The sequence below is a fragment of the Nematostella vectensis genome, chromosome 4 (genome assembly GCF_932526225.1).
Source record: "Nematostella vectensis chromosome 4, jaNemVect1.1, whole genome shotgun sequence".
NCBI lineage: Eukaryota > Metazoa > Cnidaria > Anthozoa > Actiniaria > Edwardsiidae > Nematostella > Nematostella vectensis.
Window position 1 is genome coordinate 8,033,389 of NC_064037.1, and position 19,391 is coordinate 8,052,779.

Genomic DNA, 19,391 nt, shown 5'->3' on the forward strand with positions numbered 1-19,391 from the left:
GTTTTTTTTTTTCTTACCCCCCCTTCCCCTCCCCTTCTCCAAGGAGTTCTGGTTCCGCCACTGGTATTGGTTAAGATTTGTCACAAGCACGGTTGGCACCATACTCAAGACGTGGTGTGCCCCAACTTGTTCCAGTTCGGAAGACGAATAGACCATCTCTTTGGGCACCCTGTGTAATCTAAAAGCGGTAGACTGGTCCAATATGGCGGCGCGAGGTTCAACTACTGCTAAGAAGAGCGCCACAAAAAAAGTCCGAATAACGTACCAAGAACTCGTTGATATAGCTGAACAGTTGACCCGAGATGATAAAGCGACACATTCCAGGAAGAAGAGTAAGAAAAAGTCTGTGGAACATGAAAAGAACGCGGAGAAAACACAGGCAGAAAATTCGAATGTGGCTGACGTAGATCTCAGACGGTTAGAAAGGATGAAGAAAGAACAAGTGAAGAACGAGAAAACAGCCGAGAACACTGAAGAAAATACAGAGAAAAGGGCTAAAAAGAAAAGAGAGATGAAGGATAAAAAGAAACGGTCCAGCGAAGAGCAAAAAACGGCTGTTTTGGACAATTATAAAAGTGTAAACAAAAGACGAGAAACAAAGGATAGCTTTTCGAGTTCTGATGGAAGTTCTACACATTGTATTGGGGATATTGTATCATCGAACAGCCGGATAGAGGATAATCCTTGCAATGAGGGTATAGATAACAATGGAAAAATCTCCAGTGGTAAAAGTAAATTAAAAAGAATTTCGAAAGAAGACGGTAAACATTCGCAAATGTCTCACCGACACAAAGAAAATAATGGTAAAAGTGAAGTTGACACAGACTCCCATAAAGAGGACATAAACAGAGACAGAGATAGACAGCATAGGAGGTCCAAAGCTGAGAAAAAGCCTCAAGATAAAAATGAACAGGGTAATACTAGCAGGCTGTGTGAAATACAAGGTGCACATATGGATGAGGTTGAGGAGTCTGCACCAGTGAGGCATGGTGGTATACTAAGACAAGACAGTCAAAAACACAAGGAGGTGCATGTGCACTTTAAGGAGAGTATGCATGGGTACGATGGAAGCAATGAGCTGAGAGGAATTATACGGATACCTGACGGGGTGGATATAACTGCACAAGAGACTGTAGATATAGATAGTATGACAACTGGTGTGAGTGAGTTAGACATTGATGAAGGGCAGAATCCTCAATACAGGCTTTATCACTCAGATAAAGATAGCAGTATTCGTGCTTCTAATGAATTGAGGGCTGCTAAAGAGCAATGTATCTCAAGAGAGAGTACCAATGAATCTCAGGTGAGAAGAGAGGCAACTGCTGAAGGCGACTTAAATCATCATGATAAGGCAGAAAAACGAATAAAGGCCATCAACCGACAGCGTGCACAGCAGCTATTGCATCTTACAAACCAGGCTGAGGCCTCCTTAAACAACCTCCTCTCCAAAGACATAACAAGTCGTGAGAGTTTTATTAAAGCGAGAACACTAAGTAAAGAAATCCAAGAATCTGCCAAAGGTGTCATGATGCTTGACCTCAGCTTTGCTTCAAAGAATGATATGGACCACGTTCTCTGGAAAAGTGCATTTTATAATGTCATTGAGACTTTTCGAAAGACAAGTAAACTGTTTTTGGGTTATTCCCATGAGAAACATGTTATGAGTCCAGAGGAGATCCACCAGGAGCTTTGGGATTTCCTAGTTCAGGCTCATGTATTCTATGTTGAGCTGATGGAGTTACTCCAGTCCACACATGGTTTTGATATCAACAGTGTTATTAGTCATCCAAAGAGCTCTGAGATGTTGGCCAGAAATGTAAGTAGTTATCCTTATATAATATTAGGTAAATAGAAAAAAAAGCTCCGACGAAAGGGCTAACCCTCGAAACGTCAGCACAACAACGCTGTTTCACCGAGGCGTTTAACGTACCTTTTCAACCTTGTGTTGATTTATACCTACACCACACCTAGGCAGACCATCTAGTTTTCCTACAGCTTGCCTGTACTCTTCTGTTGTGACCTTATCTTTGTTCTACTATCAGAAAGCCATGAGTGAAGACGGTACGTGTTTATTGTAGATCTGTGTGATTCAACTCTTTCCTAATCATACATGTGCTATATGCTAATTACAATATTTGTGATCATGTGATTAATATGGCGTAATCATTAGGATATTAGATTACTACATCTTTCCTAGCTATATCATTTGACCAAGTTAGCATTATTCGACCCAATGTTGAATTCTTTCCCCTAAAATCGTGTAGCATGCTGTTCCCAGCCTGCACATGCATATGCCCTACAAGATAATATTTAAGTCAGTTATTAAGTCTTTTGGCCAAGGTAGCATTGTTCAACGCCATGTTGAATTCTTTCCTGTAAAATTGTCCCAGCGTGCTGTTCCCTTAGCAACTTGACCCCATTCCCTTGGTAAGAATGGCGAATTGAGAAACAAGGATTTGATTAATCTTCAGGCCAAGCTAGCATTGCTAAGCTGTCACCACATACTCATATTCCTTGGCGACATTGAGCGGTACAAGGAGCAGATGCAGTCATCAAAGACTATCAACTGGGGAGCCGTAAGGGTCTGGTACCTTAAGGCTAGTAAGCTAGCACCAAAAAATGGAAAGCCCTACAACCAACTGGCAGTCATTGCAGTGTATGCTAATCGCAAGCTTGATGCAATCTACTACTATGTACGAAGCCTGGCTGTTAGCTCTCCCATCCTTACAGCTAGAGAAAAGCTGACCACTATATTCTATGAAATTCAGAGAAAGGTAGGAACAATTTTTGTTTTAGAATTCATATTTTTTCACACCTTATCATGCTATTTAACAAATAGATCTCATTTTTGCATGGTTCTGTCCTCTAATAGGTGCACAAATGACATAACAGCATGTCATAAAAAGAGTGACCGTTATTCATGTCATGCTGTGAACTCTTCTGTGCATTTATTAGAGGACAGACACACAAAAACATGAGATCTTTTTGTTTTATACAGCAATTAAAGTGTTTTTTTTACGATATAATCTGATCTAGTTCTAGGGAGTGGATACACTCATGCTGACACCAAACGTGCTTGTGTCTTGTAATAACACATGGACTCTTGGCAAATCAAAGTGTGCATTATATGCACGGGAATTAGGATACTTTGTCAGCGATTTCTTTATAAAATAAACAAAATTGAATCCCAGAATTTTATTAAAGATAATCTTTTCTGATAATTATCATTAATTATTTAAAAAACCTAGGCAGAGCAGCTGAATGAGGATCAGAGACAAGAGAGACTGAGACAGAAGAGGTTACGCGAACAGACAGAGGAGGCAAGGCTTGGCCGAGGGCGGGGCAGGGGGAGGGGTGTAAGGGCAATGACTGGAGAGAGAAATACAAATGCCAGGTGAGAAAAAATACCTTTTATATTGCTATTAGTGAGAAATTTGTATAGCATATATATTTCACCTGTACTTGTGTATTAGAATGGCAGTGTTGTTATTAGAAGGTAATGGATTCACAGCACTTTATATAGAAAGCCTAGTTTCTTGTGTAAATTTTACCTGTCAAACCATTTTTTTTTTGGTTGCTTATCCACTGATAGCTATCCTTGGCATAACTTGCTTTTAGGAACTAATGTTTATCAATGCGATAGCTATCCACCATAAACTCACAGGGATAATCCCTTTCGGCAGATGAGTTTATCAGACTCTTTTTATGAACTGGCCCCTAGTTTTTTTTAAATGCCAATAGCTGACCTGATGCAAATTCTATACCACTATAACTGCTATTGAAATCTTCTCCCAAATAAGATCAAGAGTTAATAGGTCACATGTTTTGAGATGTGTTTTTGTGTGTGGGTGTGTCTAGACATGAAATCTGGGTGCTGACTCACCATGGGGTCTGTAAGAGGTATATGGTGACTGACGAAGGACAGGTACTTTCTGTCAATGCAGCAGGCCAGCAGATCACCGATGACGAGACTGCAGAAAACCAACCTGAGCCTGCAAGGGAGTCGCCCAAAGTGTCACTTCAAGAGGTACAGATGTAAAACTAAGGTTGCACTGAGACAACCCCATCATTACCATCCTTTCACAAACGTGGATGATGGCATGCTGGCATAATGACGGCAGCTGCAATAGCACAGCTGTATTGGTGGCAGATAGTGGGTTAATGAGAATGGCCGCTGGAGGTGATGATTTTGATTTTGATATAGATGTTGAGTACATTACATGGTGATAATGATGACAGCAGCAATAGTATTAGTGTAGTGCTGATAGTTGGGTAAGGGTGATGGTGATGTATTGATGACATGATTATAACAATGATGTTGTTGACAGCAATGGCAATAGTTTTAATGGTGGCCCAACTGAAAGTGTGGTACTGGAGATCACTGGAGGTGATGATGACGTTGATGATGGTGGTGATGGTAAGGATAATGAAGATGCTGGTGGTTGTGATGGTGATGATTATGGTGGTAGTGATGATGTTGATAGCAAACATAAAAAAAGGAAAAATGCTTGTGCTCAAAACTAACATTCTCGTTATCTCATCAGATTAACAAGAAGTTCATGTTGCATTACCTATGTGCCCATGGCCTGCTGTACACACGAATCAGGTAGGTGTTGGATGCTGTTTCTTTTAATTCTTTTTTTAATTTATTGGACAATAATTGCAATATACAAAAAAGATGCCCAATGGGGCCATGTGTAAACGTGCAATAGGCCCATGCAGGACCCACCCCTAACTTAACAAATTTGAAATAAAACTATAAAAACTAAAAAATAAAAACAATAAAAACTAATTGTGATGGCAGCCACAGTGCTGTGGCACATAACCTATGCGCCTATGACCTGCTCCACGCACAAATTGCTAATATGTGCCATATAAGTGATATATAATTGAAATTATTATGTCATTATAAAGTATTGCATAAACATCTACTTTGATAACAGCATGGACCACCTGCCTTCGTTAAAATGTGAGCTGATGGGGGAACTGCACACTCTTCTGGGCTATCCCCTCTGCTCCTCTGTGTCCCGCGCTACCCTTCTGCAGATGGCTGCCATCAACATGTTTGCTATCGACCACACAACTCCACATGGTGAGTAGTGCAGCACCGCCCCTTCACAATAAAGATATTGTTGTGCAATGACAAGTTTGATTTGATTGCTCAGATGAAGAAGAGACCTATATCAGGCTTGGGACACCGCAAGACCAAGCCCTGAACCTTGCATTCGACATGGTCCTCTCTCTACTCACTGCATGCACTGCCCTCCTCAACAATCAAAATGAACCGGACAGTTACCATGCCAATGACTCTGATTTTCAAGGCAATGCTGTGTTGTGTGACACCTTAAGGCAGTACTTGCCTGCTCTAATGGTCTGGTTCGACTGGTTGAGGTGCCATGTTGCGTTATGGCTGGTCTCTAGCATAAGGTTAGTTGTGTTGCAGCACAGTTACCATACCCACCAATCTGGTTGCCAACGCGATGCAGGGTTAAGTGACACCTTTAGGCAGCACTTGTCTGCTTCAATGGTGTGACTAGTTGAGGTGTTAAGTTATGTCGAGTCACTTGCATATGGCTAGTTGTGGCTCAGCAAAGCTATTTATAGAAATTTTAGTTATAGGGTTGGGCTAGACATTGGCAGGCTAATAAGCCAGTCCTTCCTTTCTCAAGGGGCACACCCAAGATTCACCAAAGAGGGGGGGAGACCATTTTGAAGAGAAGTCTTGTAGCAAATGTATTACCTTGTACAAAATGTAATAAACACATAAAGTATAATGCCTACAGGCACCAATATATCGGATGTAAGGGCGGCTAGCAAATTTGTACATTATTTTGCCCATACATTTTTTCAAGTTTCAGTGAGGGGTACTACCCCCTGATATGTAGATCTTAAATTTTGTCCGGTATATAAGCTATTTTTGCAGCCGAAAACATGATTGTGTTTTGCTCTATCCCTCATAGCACTCATCGGAACCTGTGGGAAGCTATTGCTGGGTTTCTGAATGTGTTTTCTAGTGTGCAGCTACCAGACTGCCCAACCTCTGAAAAGGGTAAGTAAAGGAGATTACTTTTTTCTAAATGAGCATTTGAAAGAGTATTCTTCTTGTATCACATTCTTTAGTTTGAAACTTTGGTTTTGTGTTTCTATTAGTTTAATAATGATGTTACAGATTGTTTTGTGACCCTCATCTGTGGTGCTGTAGGTGGCGAGCAAGTAAGCCTAATTGAGGATGAATTCCTGGCTGGCTTCAAGCCCCTAAATGATGTCAAGAGACCAACTCTGACGATCAGTAATAAAAACCAAAAGGTGGACATCTTCTCCTTACCCCTCCCCACTCCAATCCCAACTAGAGACAAAGTTTAAGAGCAAACAGAAATGTTATTCAGCAAAATAATGGTGTGGTAATATAAATATCTACTAATCTTGAGTCTATCACATTTTTCAAAAGAAGATAAAGATATTTGAATATTTCAAATTGGTGTAGAATCTTCAAAACTTTTTAACTGATGGGAATTCATAAAGGCTCCTGGCTGTGTTTTTTGTGTAACTCTTGAATATTTCAAATAAGTGCTTCCTCCATCACTCTTTTGTAGGACATCGCTGAGGACTACTTGAGAGTAACTGTCATCAGAGACTTTGCATCTTTCCTGCTGTCATTAGATAACCCACCAGTACAACAGAATGAAGAGACCGGCTTGTACTGTGCATGCATTGCTAGCCTCCCCTCGTCGCCTGAGGTAGAGAGCACGTCTACACATGTTGTGCAAGTTGACGTCCACCAGCCATCGCACCATCTGGTAAGGAGACGATAGCCTACATTCCTCGCCAGAGATAACAGAAATTTCAGGTTATGCATTAGATTCAGTGCATCAAGTCCCCATATTAGAGACCTTAAAAATGGTGGAACGTTGGTGGTGGTAAACATCAAGAATTCAGCTATCATTCATTCTATCATTCTTATTATTTAACATACAACAGATAAATCTTTAAATGGTGCTATTGTCACTACATCACTATAAGGCCCCAGCGCCGTAACAGACACCTAAATACTGGGGGGGGGGACAAATCGAATGGCACCTGTAGCTGTAACAGCACTAGTAAAGGGGATCTGAATAATACTAGCGTATGGCTTTTCCTCATATCTGGCTTACCCTCTCATATGGAAAAAAAAACTGGAAAACTGAGGGGGTGGGGGGAAGCATTAAAGCACTGGTAAAGGAAATCTGCATTATACTAAGCATATGGCTTCCCCTCTCAGACCTGTTAACCTAGAGCTTTAGTTCATTTTATTCACTTGTTAACCTTGCAATGATGATATCATAGCTTGGTTATGAGTTGAGATTATGATTTAATGTTTAGGAACCTGACTCTGATGACGTTATCATAGAAAGTATTGAGGATGCATACTACTCAGGGTGAGCTCTAGCATTGTGTTCAGCTACTGTAAACCAGATTGCCAACAAACATGAACTTAGTTTAGTACAAGACAGCTATCGATCTGTGCTCAAAAGTTTGCCTAGGGACTCCTTTTACCTTTGCTCACAGTGATCCATTCTTTGTGAGGTTCTTGATGGTAGTATAATCAGAGACATGAACTGGGGAAACGCACGACAAGAAAGGAAAATGAAGAAGCAGTATAGGTAGAGAGACTACAAGCTGAATTGTTAGAAAAAAAACAGTGCAACATAAAATTCCAACCTGTGTTGATTTATTTCCCTTTTTGTACAACCCTATCTTTTCTGCAACTTGTCTTTCTGAAACCATAACATTTTCTGTTGTTTGACACAGGGATGAGGAGAACAAAGGCTTTCAGCAACTCAAGGTATAAACTGTTATTTGTCATTGTTCTCTGTGTTGTTGTCATCATTGATTATTATCTGCAAAGCAAAAATTAGAAATTAAAGTTTCAAAATGTTTTCAGGCGAAAAAGGATGCACTGGCTCGTGAAGTGGAAGCTCATCAAGAAAGACATGATAAAGCAAAGGTCAAATGGTCACAATCTGTCATATCATTCATCTTATATAAAACTTTCAATTTTATGGGCTCACCCCTGGCCTAATTGCCCTCTGAAGTTCAAGCTTATTTCTGTAGTCTGTTTAATTCCAGGCTCTTGTACATGAAAACATCAGCCGTCCCCATCTAATGCTTGAGAACTACCCCACCTACCTGGTACCTGATACCAATTGCTTTGTTGACCATCTGGACGGCCTCAGTGCTATTGTACACAGTGGGGAATTTGTGCTGGTCGTGCCACTAGTTGGTAAGGGGGTAGTTTTGTTGATAAACTAGATGACCCAAAGACACTATATTAAATACCTGAAGGTGGCTGTTATAGTGACAGTCTACTGTGGATAGGCTGGGTGGCACAAGTGCTTTTCACTGCAAATTTTCATCATTCTGTATGCTGTGATGGTTTGAGATCATATTGCTTATGTGTTTACTTGTTTTTTTTTTTTCAATTGTGTGCTTCTTTCTATCACCTTAGTAATCAATGAGCTTGATGGTTTGGGACGAGAGCCCATGCTAGACAAATACCACGACCCAAGACACGCCCAGAGAGTGTACCTCAATGCCAGGTGCTCTGTCCTTAGTTGTCTGATTATACAAAACACCCAAATAGTTAAGAGTTTGAAACAGAATTCTAACTATGATGTAAACCAATCATTAGTGCCATAATTGCTCGAAAAAGTGGAAGGGTGCTTAGTTTTCCAAGGCCCAGGTGACGTGATCATTCTAAGGAATAATGTTTTTACCTAACAGACAGTGCCCCTCCTTATCAGTGTTTATATAGTGCGAAACATTTAGGCAAGGGACTTATTCTGGGGATGCACTTATTTTAGTAATTACAGCATACTGCTCAATAAAATGTTTGTCTTTATTCCATCGTTTCTTGGTATTTTCTACATATAAGTTAAACATTTTGATCATTGTGTTTTAGGGCAGCGATTGATTTCCTGGAAGACCAATTCAGCTTGCGTAACCCGCAGGTCAATGCCCTGACCAGCAAGGGGTCAGTGCTCGACACCATTGCATACAGGAGTGAGGACCCTTCGGCCAGGAAGGTATTTTGCACATAAAAGCTTTTGCTGTATTTGCAATTTTCTTAAATTCTGTGGTGTGGAAGAACAAGACCACTGTGTTAAAAGTTGACACAAATATATTTGTATTTAGATAATTAGCATGTGCATAAATAACTATGAACTGGAACCATTAGGCAATAGTGATATACTGATTATCCATATGAAGCACAAGAAAGGTCCTAACCATAGAATTTGTCAACATTTACTTGGAGCCTCATCAATATTAATCTAGAATTGTCTTTTGCTTTATATATGTTGGCCATTTATATCTTTCACAGGGTAATAATGATGACGTCATTCTATCTTGCTGCTTACACTATTGCGAAGAGAATTTTGTCCACAGACTTGCCACAGGTTAGTCACATGTTCTAGCGGTGAATTTGTATACTTTTGAGTACCACTACCAATCACCTGAGTATTGAGCAAGAGCGATGGCATTGAAAAGACAAGTTAGTATTTGTTAAGCTTCATGTCTGTCTATTGAGAATGCACGTTTTGAGCTTGCACCCAGCTGGAATTTTATTGTGGTAGACATGGCTTCTATTTGTATCCCTGTTCATTCATGGTTCTTACACTTTAACTGTTTCCTAAATGCAGGATTTTTGGTCACTGTTTTAAGATATCTTTTTCTCTTCAGCTGACCAGCCTATCACGATCAGGCGGAAAGTAGTGCTTCTCACAGACGACAGGAACCTCAGGCTCAAGGCCTACACAAGAAATGTCCCTGTACTCCCAGTACCTCTGTTCCGCAGGATGGCTCATGTGTAGTGCTGATGTGTTATTATCAGGATGACAGATGATGAGGATGACAGGATGAGTGCTGCCATATTCCTACCAGTACAACTATCTACTGCTGATATGTGTTCAAGGCACTGCTACAAGTTTCTACCAGTACAACTATCTACTGCTGATATGTGTTCAAGGCACTGCTACAAGTTTCTACCAGTACAACTATCTACTGCTGATATGTGTTCAAAGCACTGCTGCAAGTTTCTACCAGTACAACTAACTACTGCTGATATGTGTTCAAGGCACTGCTACAAGTTCCTACCAGTACAACTATCTACTGCTGATATGTGTTCAAAGCACTGCTGCAAGTTTCTACCAGTACAACTATCTACTGCTGATATGTGTTCAAAGCACTGCTGCCATATTCCTACCAGTACAACTATCTACTGCTGATATGTGTTCAAAGCACTGCTGCAAGTTTCTACCAGTACAACTAACTACTGCTGATATTTGTTCAAAGCACTGCTGCAAGTTTCTACCAGTACAACTATCTACTGCTGATATGTGTTCAAGGCACTGCTGCAAGTTTCTACCAGTACAACTAACTACTGCTGATATGTGTTCAAGGCACTGCTGCAAGTTTCTACCAGTACAACTAACTACTGCTGATATGTGTTCAGAGCACTGCTGCAAGTTTCTACCAGTACAACTATCTACTGCTGATATGTGTTCAAAGCACTGCTGCAAGTTTCTACCAGTACAACTATCTACTGCTGATATGTGTTCAAGGCACTGCTGCCATATTCCTACCACTACAACTATCTACTGCTGATATGTGTTCAGAGCACTGCTGCAAGTTTCTACCAGTACAACTATCTACTGCTGATATGTGTTCAAAGCACTGCTACAAGTTTCTACCAGTACAACTATCTACTGCTGATATGTGTTCAAAGCACTGCTACAAGTTTCTACCAGTACAACTATCTACTGCTGATATGTGTTCAAAGCACTGCTGCAAGTTCCTACCAGTACAACTATCTACTGCTGATATGTGTTCAAGGCACTGCTGCAAGTTTCTACCAGTACAGCTATCTACTGATGATATTTGTTCAAAGCACTGCTGCAAGTTTCTACCAGTACAACTATCTACTGCTGATATGTGTTCAAGGCACTGCTGCAAGTTTCTACCAGTACAGCTATCTACTGCTGATATGGGTTCAAGGCACTGCTGCAAGTTTCTACCAGTACAACTATCTAATGCTGATATGTGTTCAAAGCACTGCTGCAAGTTTCTACCAGTACAACTATCTACTGCTGATACCATCTACTGCTGATATGTGTTCAAAGCACTGCTGCAAGTTTCTACCAGTACAACTATCTACTGCTGATATGTGTTCAAAGCACTGCTGCAAGTTTCTACCAGTACAACTATCTACTGCTGATATGTGTTCAACTGCAAGTTTCTACCAGTACAACTATCTAATGCTGATATGCGTTCAAAGCACTGCTGCAAGTTCCTACCAGTACAACTATCTACTGCTGATATGTGTTCAAAGCACTGTTGCAAGTTTCTACCAGTACAACTATCTACTGCTGATATGTGTTCAAAGCACTGCTGCAAGTTTCTACCAGTACAACTATCTACTGCTGATATGTGTTCAAAGCACTGCTGCAAGTTTCTACCAGTACAACTAACTACTGCTGATATGTGTTCAACTGCAAGTTTCTACCAGTACAACTATCTAATGCTGATATGCGTTTAAAGCACTGCTGCAAGTTCCTACCAATACAACTATCTACTGCTGATATGTGTTCAAAGCACTGCTGCAAGTTTCTACCAGTACAACTATCTACTGCTGATATGTGTTCAAAGCACTGCTGCAAGTTCCTACCAGTACAACTATCTACTGCCGATATGTGTTCAAGGCACTGCTGCAAGTTTCTACCAGTACAACTATCTACTGCTGAAATGTGTTCAAAGCACTGCTGCAAGTTTCTACCATTACAACTATCTAATGCTGAAATGTGTTCAAGGCACTGCTGCAAGTTCCTACCAGTACAACTATCTACTGCTGATATGTGTTCAAAGCACTGCTGCAAGTTTCTACCAGTACAGCTATCTACTGCTGATATGTGTTCAAAGCACTGCTGCAAGTTCCTACCAGTACAACTAACTACTGCTGATTTGTGTTCAGAGCACTGCTGCAAGTTTCTACCAGTACAACTATCTACTGCTGATATGTTTTTAAAGCACTGCTGCAAGTTTCTACCAGTACAACTATCTACTGCTGATATGTGTTTAAAGCACTGCTACAAGTTTCTACCAGTACAACTAACTACTGCTGATATGTGTTCAAAGCACTGCTGCAAGTTTCTACCAGTACAACTATCTACTGCTGATATGTGTTCAAAGCAATGCTGCAAGTTCCTACCAGTACAACTATCTACTGCTGATATGTGTTCAAAGCACTGCTGCAAGTTTCTACCAGTACAGCTATCTACTGCTGATATGTGTTCAAAGCACTGCTGGAAGTTCCTACCAGTACAACTAACTACTGCTGATATGTGTTCAAAGCACTGCTGCAAGTTCCTACCAGTACAACTAACTACTGCTGATATGTGTTCAAAGCACTGCTGCAAGTTCCTACCAGTACAACTAACTACTGCTGATATTTGTTCAAAGCACTGCTGCAAGTTCCTACCAGTACAACTAACTACTGCTGATATGTGTTCAAAGCACTGCTGCAAGTTCCTACCAGTACAACTATCTACTGCTGATATGTGTTCAAAGCACTGCTGCAAGTTTCTACCAGTACAACTATCTACTGCTGATATGTGTTCAAGGCACTGCTGCGAGTTTCTACCAGTACAACTATCTAATGCTGATATGTGTTCAAAGCACTGCTGCAAGTTTCTACCAGTACAACTATCTACTGCTGATATGTGTTCAAAGCACTGCTGCAAGTTTCTACCAGTACAACTATCTACTGCTGAAATGTGTTCAAAGCACTGCTGCAAGTTTCTACCAGTACAACTATCTACTTCTGATATGTGTTTAAAGGGCTGACACGTTCCTGTGTTATCAAGATGTTACATGTGTAGTGCTTAAATTAAAAGTATCTTATTCTCTCTAATGTATGACATGGCAAACATGCTCCACAGCTGCATTGTGGGTGGCACCACCTGTGTACTATTGCTCTGGCTAGTATGTGAAGCACAAACACTATCTTTGCATGATGCAAAAAAATTGCATTTTGAAGGGTTGTTAAAGTCAGGTACAAGCTAGCTAAGTCAGATATCATAGCTTTCTTAGTTATAGTGAGTCTGTAATAGCAGGCAGGATTTTTCAAGAATTCAGGGTATGCTCACTTTTTACACATTATACTTAGATGGTCACCTTTTTGACATTTTAATGAGGTTTTATATATATTTCAACTCACTTTTAAGAACTGTCTCTTCCATTAATTTTATATAAAAAAAAGTAAACTAGAAGTATGTATTATTAAATATTTATACAAAGGCAATAAAACAGCACTGTTTTTTACTAGGCAGTAACATGAGATAATTTCGTATGGTTATACTGGCGGGCTGGAAGAGTGTTTCCTGTGCTAAACAGCAAGCAGATCAATGATGAAATTTGTTGTCTGGTTAATAAAAACATCTCCAAAATAGCATGAGTTAATTTATTATATTGCTATTATTTAATAAAATAATTAATTAGAATTCTATGAGCCAACCATTTGTTCGAATCCATGTTCAGACCAATGTCGAGGGTGACCCAGAATCAACCGAGGAGGCCCATGATACAAGCTGCTTTCTTTAGACTCCTGTACGAAATCTTGGAAACAACAAATAACATTGATTTGTTGATTCCAATCATTCCAGAGTCATACTGTTTTGTAAACTACTGTTACCGTTTAGTTATTGCACGATTTCTCACAATGATGGGTTTGGATATATAGGTCATCCGGATGATCCTTTCAGCACATATGGAAGAACATTCTACACGTCTTGGTTGCTGCTAACCAATTTAGGCAATTTAATGCATATGACAGAAGGTCGGGTAATTAAGGGACAAGGACAGGAAATACGAAAAAATCGAATTTTAATCAAAAGCCTGTAGGTGAATATTTTTTCGTCATAGCCTGTTAAAAAGGCCATTTTAAAATGCTTTAAAGATTTATATGTTAACAAAAATCAACGCATTTCAGGAACAATAAGATGCCGCTTTCCAACAGCGCAGTTATGAAAACAGCCACATAAAATGAGCATTTATAGTTGTATGCATCTATACTTTATTCTTTGCTTAAAATAAAACCTTTTAGGGGTGCAAAACAGAGTCCTTATAATAATCATTCAAACCCCCGTAGCCTTTAGAACTAACCTACACTGAAGGATGTGTGAAGAATTTACAACTTTCGTGAAATTTTATACTAGAAACTTTACGAATTCTTTGACTGTTTCTATAATGCACGTAAAGAAAATCGTTCGTAAGGTCCAGGAACGAACGAAAGTTAGACTTTGCACGTATAACTCGAGCAGTTTTACTACATTTCTATCATGTGCAGAATCTAAAACGGTGTAAATTGCAGATTGCCTCCCTCCAACAGTGCTTGTTATATTCATTGTTCTTCATCCTCAATCCTCGTCGCTATAAATAACCTCGTCCAATGACTGTATTTCTTTTGAGACTGATTCCTTTTTCTCAATTATTTGCTCCATTTCTATGCATTCTTCGTCAATAATTCTCTGCAGTTTCTGGACTTCTCGTTCGGCTATATCTTCTCTCTCCACCAGTTTTTTCAACTCCGCTTGCAGGAATGCAATCTTTTCTTCTCTTTCCATCTCTCTTTCGCTCGCTACCTCGTCTTTAGCCTCTAATTCGACCATGGTTTCCCCGGCTCTATGCAGATCATATTCCAAACTTTCTATTCTTTCCTGTGCTTTCTCGAGCCTTTCTTTAGCTCGGTCGCAATCTAGTTGAGCTTTGGTGTGCTTTCTGCACGCGTCGATGTAATTCTGGTGTTTTTCTTCTGCGATAGCGAGAGCCTCCTTACACTGACACTCGCGCTCATTCAAGACCTCATCAATCTCCAATTCCATATGGCCTAATTCCTTTTCTGTCGCTTGTTCCTCTTCGGTCTTGTTTCTTTTCTCGAACAGTTGTTGGGTCGCTTGATCTAAGCTGGCTGTTATTCTAGCAAGCTCGTCTTCTAGTAACTTTCGCCTTCTGATCATCCCTTCGATGTTTTCCTCCGCCTTGTCGCCTCTCTCGAGCGCTTCTTTCAAGTGATACTTTGCCTCAGCCTCGCGATCCTCGGCGTCATCAATGGCATTTTTAACAGCATTCATCTTCTCCTTGACTCTATCTAGCGTTTTACTCGACATGGTTGCAGAAAAACGTGAAAGATCTTTGAAGACCGTATCGACAACACACCCTGAGTGAACTACAAGTAGCAAGAACCGAGCGCCGCGCATGTATCTTACATATGGAAATCAACAAGGCCCGCCCGCACAACCAACCAATCAGAAGCGAGAAATCGGCAGGCGTAACGTCTCCCCCGCTAGTCGCAGTCACGCGTGACAGGCCGATCACGACACTCCGCAGCGTGCCATACTATCTACGGGTTATTGATTGCTTTTGGAATGTAGCACAAAGGCGCGCTAACCCAGTCAAGGGTGAAATTGACCGAAAAAGGATTTATTTATGATACCTTTGCTTCTACCGCCCCCTTCTCACATTTATCTATTCTACCCCCCTTATGTACTTGTTACAAAAATCCAGATAACCTGTTGAATAACAAACACTTTAGGGGGGGAGGGGGGTAATCGTTTCATGCATTTGCTAGGAGGAGAGGAAGGGCAGAAAAAAATTCTCAGTAAAAATCAAATAGGGATTTAGAAATTTGTTTCTATGGTGATTGGTAAAAAATGAACAATGTTAATCAGCTGTTGATTCAAAATATCTTTGATTTGGTTCGTAGAAAAAAAAATATAAGTAATAAACATTAAGATTATATTGTTTTATTTGTAGATTCATTTGAGCTAATATTCAATTGAACAGATGTCCCATTAAATGTGAGAGCAGTCTTAATTGCCTGAAAACCCACGTTTTCATTCCTTCCTCCTTTGCAGAACTCCTCTGACAATTCTCTTAGTGTTATAGCAATTCTACGCCCAGAAATATCCTCCCTCTTGACTGCATGCTGCCACAAATGCCGAGCTGCTCCGCTGACAATAATCAGTGATCTCCTAGGCATTGGAACAGATATTTCATAAGTATCTTTTGTCATGGTAAGCCGTGTTGCTGAGAGTAAGTTTAGGGTAACAAGTCTTTCACCCCATAACCAGAAGTCATCAAAATGAGCATCAATGGAAGACCCTCTAGCTTCATCATACTCCAGATTACACAGCTCTACAGGAACAAAGTCTTTGAGCCCTGGCACATCGTCGTTCATCCTCCTGACAAGGAACCCACTGAACGCAGGCAAACCATTAAAATGAGACATTTTGACTTTCTTCTTTTTGAAATTTACTTGAGGGCCATAATCCTGAAAGGTGATACAAGCAACCAATTAACTGGGGAGCGAGTCATTACCCGGGATTTCTGAAGGTTCTCTAAAAGAGAGGAGGCATACCCCTAGCTATGCCACTGAGCTATGCCCATGATAATGAAGGAGAAAAAATAATCTGTCTACTATGTCTACTATAGACTAAATATGTAAACAACAGTAAGGCCAAGTATAGTGGAGATCCCACTACACAATAATGATGTTAACATTAGACCAAGTAGGGTTGAGACAAAAAAGTATAGTGGAGACCCCACAACACAATAATGATGTTAACATTAGACCAAGTAGGGTTGAGACAAAAAAGTATAGTGGAGACCCCACTACACAATAATTATGTTAACATTAGACCAAGTAGGGTTGAGACAAAAAAGTATAGTGGAGACCCCACTACACAATAATTATGTTAACATTAGACCAAGTAGGGTTGAGACAAAAAAGTATAGTGGAGACCCCACTACACAATAATGATGTTAACATTAGACCAAGTAGGGTTGAGACAAAAAAGTATAGTGGAGACCCCACTACACAATAATGATGTTAACATTAGACCAAGTAGGGTTGAGACAAAAAAGTATAGTGGAGACCCCACTACACAATAATTATGTTAACATTAGACCAAGTAGGGTTGAGACAAAAAAGTATAGTGGAGACCCCACTACACAATAGTTATGTTAACATTAGACCAAGTAGGGTTGAGACAAAAAAGTATAGTGGAGACCCCACTACACAATAGTTATGTTAACATTAGACCAAGTAGGGTTGAGACAAAAAAGTATAGTGGAGACCCCACAACACAATAATGATGTTAACATTAGACCAAGTAGGGTTGAGACAAAAAAGTATAGTGGAGACCCCACTACACAATAATTATGTTAACATTAGACCAAGTAGGGTTGAGACAAAAAAGTATAGTGGAGACCCCACTACACAATAGTTATGTTAACATTAGACCAAGTAGGGTTGAGACAAAAAAGTATAGTGGAGACCCCACTACACAATAGTTATGTTAACATTAGACCAAGTAGGGTTGAGACAAAAAAGTATAGTGGAGACCCCACAACACAATAATGATGTTAACATTAGACCAAGTAGGGTTGAGACAAAAAAGTATAGTGGAGACCCCACTACACAATAATTATGTTAACATTAGACCAAGTAGGGTTGAGACAAAAAAGGAAGGAGAGGGACAGTGGAGCAGGGGGGTGTACAGTCTTGTCTCTCCTAAAACAACAGGAGTTATAATATATGGTTGTCCTCTAGACTGTATGGAAGACCAATAAAAGGCTGCACAAATCTTTGAAATCACATGCTAAAAAGAGGTTACAGAAAGTGAAATGCTATCGTGCATGCCTTTTGTAAGTAAGCCAGTAGAGATGCAGGAAATGACCTAATCATAGATTCCACATGTCAATCACACGTGCACGAATATCCAATCAGGGAAGAGATGATGCAATAACAGCCATGTGGTCCCACAAATGTGCCACAAAAGTTGGCAATCAATGGCAAGAAAGATTGGTTTGATATATTTTTCTGCGAATCTGGACAAGCAAATAAGCATTTTAAAAATAAGCGTACAAAGTGCTGCCCTTGTTTTCTTTGAATGGACACTTTAAGTGCAGAGATGTTACGCAAATTACCGAAAAAAAACATATGAAAAAAACACATAAGATTTACTACGAAGAAATGAAAAATAAAAAGCAAACAAACCACATACAAGAGCAGTCCAGCCATTAAACTTGTGTCTGATATTATCCTACCTTACTTCAACTACATATAAAAATGACACTGTTGTTTTTTTTTTGGCTGTAAATCTTGACATTTGCCAATATAACTTGTAGTTAGTAGTCAGGCGTGAACAGCGAATTTGGCTTTCTCTTCTACTTCTACAAAAACAGCTTTGAAAACACAAACACATAGTAACTACTGAAGAGAGCACCACTTGATCTTATTGTTTCCAAGTTTTTGTATCTTGAGCTGGATTTGTGCCGTTTCCATTCAACAACCAAACTCGTAGTCATCTATTTCTCTGCTTTTTTACAAGATTTTCACCAATCTTGGACAAAAAGACAAAGTTCAAACATGTTAGGTGACCATGTTTTATTCCCTAAGCTGCTGGAAAACCCTTTAAAGGTCTATATTTTAGATAAATCCATGCATGATTCACTGTCTGCATCAGACATGTTGTACAATTTGTGTGGGACTTTTGTGGGACATTTGGGTTGCACTTCACTGGCTTCTATTTGCTGCTTTCTGATTGGATACTTGGCGCACAACAGATCCATGAATGGATATCCAGGTTTGTCACCAGGGGATGTTCACAGTGTACGTTCACAGTTGAGGCGGCTGTGGTAGCAGGGCCGAATGCCTAGAGGGAAGACCCATGCACCCCCCCCCCCCCCCCCCCAATCCCAACACCTCCATTTTTTTCTAAAATTATAAGAAAATGGATTTTCTTAATGTCTCTGCATTATGCCCCATTTCCCAGTATTTCTGGTATAAAACCTGGAGATGTTAAAAAGATACAAACAAACCACGTCTAACAAAAATCCTGTTTCAGTGGTACCTGCTTTCGTCTTCCGGACTGTGAAGGCTTCCATACTGTCTCATCTATCACTTGGACAATACGAGCTTCTTCTCTTTGGGACACAAAATCTTCTATCAGGGTAATACCATCTAGCGATGGTCCGTACCGACCACAGTCGCCCAGTTCATGCGAACAAGTTCCTCCAAGTGGAAGTGTTTGACTGCACAAATGACAAAATAAATATTTTGTTTTTGCCTCATCTACTGATGTTGTAGACTGGCTTGTCTTGGTGTTATCTTTACAGAAAAGACAGCTACGTATGCCAGTGCAGCCACACTTTGTAGACAAATATTCAACAATACTTTCATTCTCGTCCGCCATATTGTTTTTGTGCAATCAAAGATTCTAACAAGAGCTGGGATTGGGCAAAGTAGCCGTGTGCTAATTCACCAATCACAGATTAGTTTGCAAAGAAAACACATGTGA

The 19,391-nt window shown here is 40.1% G+C and overlaps 4 protein-coding genes across 5 annotated transcripts; 2 read left to right on the forward strand and 2 right to left on the reverse strand.

The window, feature by feature from the left end:
• Positions 1-69: 69 nt before the first annotated feature.
• On the forward strand, positions 70-9,989 carry LOC116603377 (telomerase-binding protein EST1A). The gene is made up of 18 exons (XM_032364489.2): positions 70-1,816; positions 2,472-2,774; positions 3,249-3,394; positions 3,859-4,027; positions 4,545-4,606; positions 4,944-5,092; positions 5,166-5,427; positions 5,961-6,049; positions 6,203-6,306; positions 6,594-6,797; positions 7,360-7,415; positions 7,789-7,822; positions 7,922-7,984; positions 8,107-8,260; positions 8,486-8,576; positions 8,939-9,062; positions 9,359-9,434; positions 9,718-9,989. Exons 1-18 carry the CDS (start codon positions 203-205, stop codon positions 9,846-9,848), a joined length of 3,831 nt encoding a protein of 1,276 aa, XP_032220380.1. The 5' UTR covers positions 70-202; the 3' UTR covers positions 9,849-9,989.
• Positions 9,856-13,480, forward strand: LOC125561984. 2 transcript variants are annotated; one of them, XM_048727151.1, is made up of 3 exons: positions 9,856-9,940; positions 9,995-10,156; positions 11,147-13,480. In XM_048727151.1, the coding sequence occupies exons 1-3, from the start codon at positions 9,870-9,872 to the stop codon at positions 11,502-11,504; spliced, it is 591 nt and encodes a 196-aa protein (XP_048583108.1). In that variant the 5' UTR covers positions 9,856-9,869; the 3' UTR covers positions 11,505-13,480. The 2 variants fall into 2 exon arrangements, with proteins under 2 accessions (XP_048583108.1, XP_048583107.1); XM_048727150.1 differs by having other exon boundaries at positions 9,870-10,156.
• A 604-nt stretch (positions 13,481-14,084) lies between these two features.
• LOC5519741 (tropomyosin alpha-4 chain) lies at positions 14,085-15,293 on the reverse strand. The gene has a single exon (XM_001639574.3). It carries the CDS (start codon positions 15,285-15,287, stop codon positions 14,448-14,450), a length of 840 nt encoding a protein of 279 aa, XP_001639624.2. The 5' UTR covers positions 15,288-15,293; the 3' UTR covers positions 14,085-14,447.
• On the reverse strand, positions 14,522-19,323 carry LOC5519651 (alpha-ketoglutarate-dependent dioxygenase alkB homolog 4). The gene is made up of 2 exons (XM_001639575.3): positions 18,945-19,323; positions 14,522-16,360 (listed from the first exon to the last, which is right to left on the reverse strand). Exons 1-2 carry the CDS (start codon positions 19,284-19,286, stop codon positions 15,824-15,826), a joined length of 879 nt encoding a protein of 292 aa, XP_001639625.3. The 5' UTR covers positions 19,287-19,323; the 3' UTR covers positions 14,522-15,823.
• Positions 19,324-19,391: the final 68 nt, after the last annotated feature.

Coding starts and splice junctions, on each gene's coding strand:
- LOC116603377 (XM_032364489.2), top strand. CDS start 203: ATGGCGGCGCGAGGTTCAACTACTGCTAAGAAGAGCGCCACAAAAAAA. Junction 1,817..2,471: donor CTGAGATGTTGGCCAGAAAT/GTAAGTAGTTAT, acceptor ATTAATCTTCAG/GCCAAGCTAGCATTGCTAAG. Junction 6,307..6,593: donor TCAGTAATAAAAACCAAAAG/GTGGACATCTTC, acceptor ACTCTTTTGTAG/GACATCGCTGAGGACTACTT.
- LOC125561984 (XM_048727150.1), top strand. CDS start 9,870: ATGACAGATGATGAGGATGACAGGATGAGTGCTGCCATATTCCTACCA. Junction 10,157..11,146: donor CAACTATCTACTGCTGATAT/GTGTTCAAAGCA, acceptor TACTGCTGATAT/GTGTTCAAAGCACTGCTGCA.
- LOC5519741 (XM_001639574.3), bottom strand. CDS start 15,287: ATGCGCGGCGCTCGGTTCTTGCTACTTGTAGTTCACTCAGGGTGTGTT.
- LOC5519651 (XM_001639575.3), bottom strand. CDS start 19,286: ATGGCGGACGAGAATGAAAGTATTGTTGAATATTTGTCTACAAAGTGT. Junction 16,361..18,944: donor AGTCCGGAAGACGAAAGCAG/GTACCACTGAAA, acceptor ATCACCTTTCAG/GATTATGGCCCTCAAGTAAA.